The 10,232-nt window shown below is 29.7% G+C and overlaps 1 protein-coding gene across 1 annotated transcript in view; it reads left to right on the top strand.

Moving 5' to 3' along the window:
* Window positions 1-2,982: 2,982 nt before the first annotated feature.
* The window catches only part of LOC106692853 (lysophospholipase-like protein 1), a 21,660-nt gene continuing 14,410 nt past the window's right edge, over window positions 2,983-10,232 (top strand). The window contains exon 1 of the mRNA XM_014439065.3: window positions 2,983-3,212. Within this exon, the coding sequence (XP_014294551.1) occupies window positions 3,080-3,212 (133 nt within the window). The 5' untranslated portion in view covers window positions 2,983-3,079. The remainder of the gene's footprint in view (window positions 3,213-10,232) is intronic.

Here is a 10,232-nt window from a genome sequence, read left to right as displayed (position 1 = left end):
AAGAAAAAAATTATATAGAAAAGGTTATGTATTTAGGAATCTATTTTAAAAAACAAAAATTTTATAATGTTATTATGATATTATTTTAATGATTAATTTATTTAAAGATGGGACAAAGGCAATTAGCCTGCATTTTTAAGATTTGAAGAGTGTTGAAAAGAAAGTGACATCAATATGAAGGTAGGCCCAAAGAAATCAGTATGTAGTTGAAGGAAATAATGAAATTGTTATATAAAAAAACTTTTTGTAAATAGCTCTGTTAGGGCTCTTGTTTTAGAAAATTTACTCTACTATAAATTATGTTGTCGTTGGTTTTCTAGTGATGTTAGTAGTTATAAAGTTATAGAGCTCCGAATGAAAAATTAATTTATTTTTATTTTTTGAAAGAGCCACCATTTTTTTATTCCCTCTATCTATACTTGGCGAACTCATCCATTTAGGCTAGTAATTATAGATAGTTTTCATTAACGTAATAAAACATTGGAGTGAAATAAATGCCTTTTTTCATCACGGGTCTTATACTAAAAGGAAAGACATGATATTAGTGCTGTACCTAGTCACTCAATATAATTACGAAGAAAATCTAGATGATAAACGATGGTGAAGTAATTTTGACAACATCATAAGTACAGAATGAATATATGTCTTCTAGTTATGTGAAAGCATAATTTGTATTAGAAGTTTAAAAGATTTCGAGAATGATTATGGAACCTGTGTGTGGGGACGGTGATTCAGAACAAAATGCTGAATGTATAAATGTCTATAATGACCATGACTTAATACTAACGAAATTCTTAACAGGTAATTAAAGGACATTAATAAAATGCCCCAAAATTGGATTCAAAATCCTTTATCCGGAAATCCTAAGTTTGACCACACTATTTCTCTTGAAATTTCTTTAAATCAATCCTATTGTAAATCTAAAGTACTATCAATTACAACATGTTTAAGAAATTATTTTATGCAATTACCCAAGAAGGAGTTTCAGCTGTGTAACTACTCTTTACAACTTACCTGTGTTAATAGATTTACGAGATCTTTTATGAGAACTTTTTATGACACCACCACAAATGTCGTTCGGTTTTAAATGAAGTCATCCATTAGGACCTCAATGTTCTATATGTTGACGATTTGGCCAGAACCAGATACCATTCCTTCCATGAAAAACTTCTCAACCACCCAAATCCACTTGTTTCTAACCTGGCTTCTCCTTCATTACCTAATAATCCTCTTAGGCGTCTGAAAAGAAGATGGACTCGAGATCTTCTCCTCTAGAAATGTTATTGAAGTTCTATCAGTGGGTAGATTCTCCACATGTTTGTATCATGTCACTATGTCACCTACAGCAAATTTATTTGTTTTATATATTTTTATTTGTTTTATATATTTTTATACAGTTGTAAATAACAATAAATAAATTATTAAATAAATAAAAATAAAAATAAAGGTTTTAAATTGAATGAAGGAGCCTGACTCCTTTTCGCCACCAACTAGGTAGGATGTTCAATTTAGGACCGAAACAAGGTGAGGTAGTAATTTTTTTTCTGCTTGTGCATATGAGTAGGAATACGTAAAAAATTAAAGTTGTAACTAATCTGACTAACTTGAAGCTTTTGTTTGCTAATAATCAATGAAATTATTTCTATTCCTAAAAGTTAGCTCATTGCGAAAATGTTATTGTATTATAAATTTAAAAGCATTGTATTCTGAGACGAACGAGTGTCTCACATAAATAAATTCAATCCGGAAATATGGTCGAAATCCACTATGCTTTAACAACCAGTATTACCAAATTTTGCAAAAAAAAAAAAAAATTAATGTGGCCTTTAAACGTTTGTTCTAAATTGAAAATCACTCCAATAAAAGATGAAGAGCAAAATTGATGAAATAATGTTCTGCGTTTATTAATAATGTATTTACCGTGAATTAAAATTGCATGTATGTCATTGCATATTTATATTTTCAGTGACCTCAGAAATTTACAAGGTCCTAGAAAATAATAATGTTTAATATTCTTTAAATAAATAATTTAAAATTTATCCATTATCGCCTCGAAACATTTTATCTTCTTTACAAGTCCGACGTTTCGGCCTAGGTCAATTAAACAATTTTTCTAATTAGTCAATTTTCACATTAAAACAAAAATTAAAATTCTTTACAGTAACTGAGGTTGTGATAAATTCTAACAAATAAGTTAATATGATTATTAATTTTTATTTTTATTTTAATGTGAAAATTGACTAATTAGAAAAAATGTTTAATTGACTTTGGCAGAATAACCTGCATGAAGCTGTTAAAATAATTTAGTTCAAAAATTGTATTAAGATTGTCTCTGAGGATAGCCAAATTGGCCGAAACGTCGGACTTTTAAATTATTTATTTAAACAACATTAACCGGTCCCATGAAAGTATTTAAGATTATAAATAAAATAATGTTTAGCTAAATTCTTCACTTTTACATTTTGGTATAACTGGATAAAAAAAAAATGTAGCCAGAATTATTTCTTTTAATATTTCATTATTTTATGTAGTAATTCTCTAAATTCCCTATTAACCAAATTTTGTAATTTCTTGAAATTGTTTTAACTCAAGTTTCGTACGCTAGAGTCTAAAAATAGATTTTTGTTCAAAAAACATAGAAATACAATGATTTATATTAGCGATAAATGTGTCTAAAACGTTTATGTCAGTTTGGCATCCTTAACTTCAAAAATAAGCCTCATTCGGAGCGCTTTCGTTCAACGAATTTTCTTGGAGGAGGGTTAATATGAAAGAAAATGATGGAATATATTTTCGGGTGTACATTTTATAGCTAAGCATCCGAGTTATTTTTTTATTTCTAATTCTTAGCCGGCTTAATATTATGAGTGTATAGAGAAAAATCTGTACAAAGAGGAGACCCAGAACATTGATCTGGGGAGACCCGGATGGCCTCAGAGTCTGTTTCCTCTTGGGTTTCCCCACCACCTTCTAACTACTTCGACGTTCAGTCTGTAACATAGTCTATGAAGAAGAGGTCATCTAGAGTTCTATGGTGGCCTCCGCCACGTCTATTCTGCTTCTGTTTATTTGCTAGAGGATGTCCACCAACATCATATGTGTCCTGACTTGTACACTATCCTTCTACTGCTGCCCTCCCAGCCCATTAGTGACTGAAATAGTAGAAGCTACGGAAAGGCCAGCTACTACTGTCATATTTCTTCATGGGACAGGTGAACATATTATATATTTATTTATATACATACACATCCTAAACCATGCAGTAGTAGAAAATATATTTTAAAAAGAGGATAATTATATTTCACAAAGAACAATTACTTTAGAACAATATGGAGGAAAATTGTCTTTTTAACTTTCGGGTCGGTTGTCCTTAAAAAATTATTATAACGTGGTTCTTTCATATTCCTTAATAAAAATTGAACTTATTGGTCCATACGATTCATCTTTTTGACAAATTCGATTTTTTTTCTTGTGAAGTATTTTAATTTAATTAAGCAATTTAACTGCAATTTTAAGTACGAAATAAAACTAGCTAACAAATTTTTAAATTGAATCAGTTTTTTTTAAGAAAGAGAGATAATAACCTAAAAGGAAGAAAAAAATTATTTGTCATAAATATTTTAAGGTGATGTGCAGGGTCCAGGTGGTGTTGTGGTGGCTTATGCTAGTTGAATTATTGGAACGGCCGTTCCGTAAATGAAATTAACCGTGGTAGCCTTACTTATCTGACTTTTCAAAAAGACTATTATAGGGAGTAGGTTGGTCGATGTACGACATGTCGCAATCTCACAAGAGGAGATAACAACGCAAAAAAGGCAATCCTTCCCCGCCGGACCCGCCCCGTTAAACCCCCGGTGAGCGTCGGGCCTATATCACTTTTTAAATATTAGCTTACAACGAGAAGAGGGAACTTTAAGATAGTTCAATCGAGCAATATTTAAAGAGCACCTGAAATTGAATAACGCCATGACTCATTGAATTTTATTTTATGTTTTTTTTAGAACACGACGAATTAGTTCTATGTTTAATTTTAAGTTATAAACAACAAAAATGATAATTTTGTATAACAAACATAACATGGTCATTATACAGAGAAAAGATGGTTGCAATAAAAAATTCATTCGCGACGCTAATTGTGAGACTTAATTAAAATCACTTTCCTATTATCAAGCGTTCTTATAACTTATAATTAAGACTTATAATATCAATCTATCTTTTATAATTGTTATATATAAGTTAAAATATGATTTTCTACATTTATATGATTATTGTAAAAAAGGCCTAAAATTCTTTTTGGTTCAAAGATTAACTCAAAAATATGCATTCTTTGTAGAGAAAGAGGCCTCGAAAAGATTAAAGAAGAAATATGTCATTTGCTAAAATATCACAAATGATTTGAAGCAAAAGATTTACTGCCATCCTTCTAAACTTCTAAAACTATTCGACGAAAGTCTTATTCTTAAATTTCTTAGTTATATCTGTTGAATTATATCGAAGCGGAAAAAAATATTGTAATAAACGTTATTAGATTAAATAAAGTTTGTCTGACTTATTGAGAAGCATTTTCACATTTGATATTAGTACCGACATCTCAATGAATAGTGAAGGTTGTTCCTGAATCAGGAGTGACGAAGAAATCTTCTGAAGAGGATGACGCTACAAAAATTATTTGCAAGGTAAAAGAAACAGATAATACATTACACCTGTTCAAAATATTATGATTATAATTCCAATTGTCGAGATAAGTTTAAGAACGGTCTTCATTGATTAACTTTTTTATTCCACTAATTCAAACAGATTTTAAAACCTTAAAATATGAGAATTATTTATTTTCATGTTCATATTTGATATTATATTTTATGAGAGTTCATAAAATAATAATAATTTAGTTATTTCATAAATCATTTATAATGTCCCGACATATTGAACATCTAAGGATAATTGTACTACAATTTTTTTTTTCAGTAAAACCAAAGTACTTCGGCAATAAAATTTTGGAAACCGCTTCTATATACGATGTTTAGGACTTATTGACATCCATCCACTTTTTTTCTGAGGTTTTGAAAATGTCAAATGAAACATGATTGCTCATTGTTTCTATTGGTTCTCACCAAGTTTCTATTGGCAGTGAAGTCGAATATGTCACTTCTATTAGGTCTTCTCTAGCGCACTTACCTCAGTGATTTCAATTGGATAAAAAAATTTTAATATGGGATTCTTAGAGAAAATATCTTTCAACTTGAGGGCTTAAATTCAAATTCAACTTAGATGCAGTTCTCTGAAAAATAGGAAAACATTTTAGATTATTTGCATTATTTTCTTATTTAAAAAACTATTTCCATACATGATTCATTCTATGTAATATGGCTTTAAGTAAATTTTAAACGTTCCAAATGTTTCTAAGTAAATTTGTTCCAGGCAGTAGCGTACCTCGGTCGTTTAGGGCCCAGGGTAGATTCATTTTTTGAGAACCTTATCCCCTCCTAAAAAATAAATAAATTAAGTTGCTTTTATCTTATAAAGGACAACCTTGGACGACCTCTGCTCATGACTGGTATTGCATTTCATTATTGAAAATCCTTAAAATCTACTTTAATTTTTAATTTTATGCTTAGTACCTAAAAAAACTACCAATCACATGACAACAATTAATTAGATTGTTTTATGGTTTAAGATTAAAAATTAAAAGTTAGCAATTTTAAATTCGAGCCCTACTACGGTTATAAACGTTTGATAGTGACCAAGGTACAGTTTTCCAAAAACCTTTTTTTTTTTTTAAAAGAGAAATCACTATTTGTGACTATGTTTGGCAATAACAATGGAAACAGCAATTCCTACAAAGAACATTGTAAGCTACTAAACAAAGAATTTAACTAGCTTCATTTTGAAAACTACTAATAGACGTATGCTAATCTAATATTATTCGCCATATAAAACTATTAACAAGAATTTTATTTATTTATTTTTCATATAGATAGTTTGATTATGTTCATTTTGTTAATTTTTTTGTTTGTATATATTTTAAGTTTTTTTTATTTTAGTATGTATGAGATCATTCATCACTATTACCTATTGCCCACAACTTTGTGGCAGATTGTAATATCTATCAATAAAAAAAAAAAATATTCCAATGAAAAAAATAAAAATATGGTTACTATAATTAGCTCTTAGTAATTAGGGTCCTGAGTAGATCTTTCCCTGCTCAGGTACGTCATTAGTTCCACGCCCTTGTCCTTGCAAAATTCGTCATATAACCGTTCTTCTTTTATCATCGTATGATGATGTGAGATGTAGTTCATCAAAGGAGTGCGTAAACTTTCTACTTCTATTATCATTTTCAATTCTATCATTGACATAGAAGTACCTGTACACGAATCGGGTTTTGGAGATACGCTGTGGTGTGGAATTTCCTCGATGGCTGTTTTCCAATTTTCACTCGGACCTAATATTACTGTTACTTTTACAAACTGAGGACCCAGTTGTTTTTTTAAAAGTAGAGACCGGATTTTTGTGCAGAAAACGACTGAAAAACGTACATAAAACACCCAAATGCTACAATAATGAACTTTAATGTTGAATTTATAATATTAATACATAGGAAGCTTACCGAACATTGTTTGAATTAAATTAAACTCGCTAAATCCTTTCTAGGCAGCGCGGGGTAAGGCCCGTGGCTACTAATTCCAAGGACCCGAGTTCGGATCCACCTGGGCAAAAAATTGTTTTCTGTTTCACTGTAGCCGTGAGTCAACTCCTGTTGGTTTTTGGAACACTCCTGGGGTTCACTCAGCCTCTTAAATTGGGTACCCTTAATTGAGTAAAAATTTGGCGATCGAGCGTGATACTGAGCAAATCACCTTATTTAAAATACTTTCTAAGTTTATTCAAACACATATAAAAAACTGAACTAATCATACTGTTGGGTTAGAAAGTAATTGCAGTTACTAATTACAATCAAATTTAATTGCCATTACTTTGGTTCAACTAGTGATTGAAATTTTGGACCGTTACTACAATAACAATGGTTCAACAAGTAGTTGAAATTACTATTAAAAATTGTAATTTATTTTTCTAGTTAGTTGTACAATTATATATTAATTTGCATGTGTGCCCTCTTCAGGAATATACACAGAAATACCTAACAGAAATAGAGTAAAAAGATGAGATTAAAAAATATATAGGTATTACAGATATAGGAGGAAATACGTTTGAACAGATAGATAGGTTGAAGTCTATAGGTTCTACGGTAACTTGAAATAACGAAATTAATGAGGAAATAAAGCGAAGTTGAAGGCGGGAAATGCCTGTTGTTTTTCAATTTCGAAATTTCTTTGCTCCCGATTTTTTATCAAAAAATACTTAAAAGTTAGAATTTACAAATCTATTATCCTTTCCACTGTTCTTGATGAATGCGAAACGTGGCCTCTTAAACAAAGGGAAGAACAGTGGCTTAAGGATTTTGATAATAAAGTTTACGTAAAATATTCGAACTGAAAAATAATAAACTGAAGGGAGAATTAAGAAGGCTACAAAACGCTAAATTGAAGGAACAGTATCCGGTGAACATAATTCAGGTCACATAATTGCGGCGTATAAGATGTAGGGCTTAGTAATGAGTGGATCCCTAAAATGTTAATAAACACTCAACGGACGGGTAAATGTCCAAGGTGTAGACTGAAACGTTGATGGGAGGATTGCGTTAACACTTAATTTAGTAGAATGGGTTGGGAGAGGTTTCACTGGGAAGATACATGTAGAGAACGATTTGTGGTATCGGCATCGAACCTTCGGGTTCACTAAGTTTTTATTGTTATTATTATTAATGTGTACTCGAACTTCTACCACTTAAAGAGAATGACCCATTACATTAAATATATTTATTTTAAATTTTATCATTTGTTGTGTTCAAGGTAGTGGTTTGCCTTTACTAACCACTACTGTGATTAACAACTGCAATCTAAGATAAAACAAGTTGAGAGGGCCGACATACCGCAAATTAAATTATTATTTCTGTTTTAAATAGATTCAGAGAATAACACACTTAATATACAAATGCCATTCAAGGTTAAATCATTTATAAACTGAGGATTTTCTATTTTTCATTTTTTTAAAGATAATTATAGTACTGTGAGTGCTTTTTTAACGATTAATTAATATCTAATAGGTTTTAAAAGCTTCATTTTTAATATCGAGTAATGTTATACTTTAGGAGTATGTTAATAGAAGTTCTCAAATTTACACATATTATTTTGAAGTATTTTAACAAATATACTGAAAGATATATGATACTTTGAATCTTTTTTTCTGATTTCCAATCAGCTAAAAATGGATATCTCCATAATATTTTATGTAAACAATAAGAGAGATAATGTCAATATCATAATCTGTAATAGCGTAAAAGTTATTCATTGTAATTTTGTTCAACATCACCTATTTCATAAAAAATAAAAACTATTGTTACTAGAAAAACTACATACCAATTAGTCTCATTTAAAAAAAGTTTTGCATTTACATTTTAAAATCTATAATTAATTGGTATATAATTTTGTTTCCTTAAAAGAAGTAAAAAAGCGACTGCGTCATAAACCTCCTAAACGTAAAATCTTCCTGAATAATTATTCATTACTTAAAGCCAATATCATTTTTCCGGATCCTTAAAAACAAATAAATTGAAAATCATATATCTATTTGTTTCTTCAATTTAATAAATTAAGATCGTATTATTTATTATCACTGGTTCGTTGGTTTGTATCCTTCAACGTTGTTAATTTTTATGGCAATCATTACGACATTGTTCTTCCTTTACCAAAGGACGTACACAGCAATGTAGGCCATACGTTGTATTTGCTATTAGTTATGACCTTTTATTTTGCTATACATCCATTTATACCTTCTTATTAAACCATTGCACATGATTATACAGTTAATTAAGGTGTATTAAATAACTATTTCCTTGGCTATCGAAAATTAATAAATTCTATGCAAAAATTATCAAAACAAAAATAGTAAACAGAAATCGAAATTTTATTTATTTATAATACAATTTTATCACCGAAAAAATATATCGAGAGCAGAAAGAACAATTAAACTATGAACGAGAGGTTTTTTATGTGTCTCTTCTTGGACATATTGAATTTTTCTTATTATTATTATTCTTACACTTTTCCAATTTAATGGTGTATGATATACGAGTATATTCGACAATCATAAAGTGTAATGTCATTATATAAGTATATAAATCACAAATTCGCGTATATATTTTTTTGATGTTTACATATACTGTATTTTTGCCAGTAATGGTCCAATATGGATCCGAAACTCTTTTTATTTTCCCTCTATCTTTAGAACTGGCTGTAGAGAACATCTCATCAGCCACCATTTTGAAACACTTAGATGGTTAGAAATGTTAAGCTTCGAGGATCATTACCTGTGACTTAAGTGACGAACGACTAACAATCGCTGATAGGTATTTTTTTTTAATTTAATTTTTGATTCTACTTATCGTAAAAAGTAGAACGTCATATTTTGAGAGGGATTTAATTTTTGTTTTTCTTGGCCAGTTACAAAGATTATTATTCATTATTAAAAACAATGAGGCAAAATGTGGTCCAACGCACTGTTTCATTGCTAATAATGGTCTTATATCAACGATTTTAGTTTTTTTTTTTTTTGGGTGGAATTTAAAATCATTTCAAACCACTGTTATAAAATTTATACTTTTTGGTTTATGCGCAAATAAAGTAAAACATTTTCTTTGAAAGAGTTTATATAGTTAAATCGGTTTTAAGCAGAACACATTAGGCAAGCTTCAACAAAATCGTTCAAACCGTTCAAGATAAAATAAGGTAAAGGTTCGCATAGAGCTTACCAATAACTCAGGCCGATGTTGAACTTAAATCTGTTATTGAATTTTCAATCTTATTTGATATTAGACCTTGCTCATCTTCGAAAACATGCAAACAAACAAAAAAAAAAAAAGAAATAGTAGCTATTTCAACGATTGTGCTAAGATCCAGTTTGTATTGAAGAGTTGAAATTAATAAACAATAGCGCATGCGAAAACCAGGAAGCTAGGATATAATATATGGAAATATATATTTGCAGGAAACCTTGATGTTCATTACATAAATTATATTTTTGCTTCCGTACAACCAATGTTTCCTTGGTTTATTAAATAAACCACAACATTAGTTGTAACGAACCAAATATATTTTGTATCCAAATAAAAAAAT

The sequence above is a fragment of the Halyomorpha halys genome, unplaced genomic scaffold, assembly GCF_000696795.3.
Source record: "Halyomorpha halys isolate HHAL.00 unplaced genomic scaffold, Hhal_1.1 Scaffold74.1, whole genome shotgun sequence".
In the NCBI taxonomy this organism is placed as follows: Eukaryota; Metazoa; Arthropoda; class Insecta; order Hemiptera; family Pentatomidae; genus Halyomorpha; species Halyomorpha halys.
This window is presented reverse-complemented; position numbering and strand designations above follow the sequence as displayed.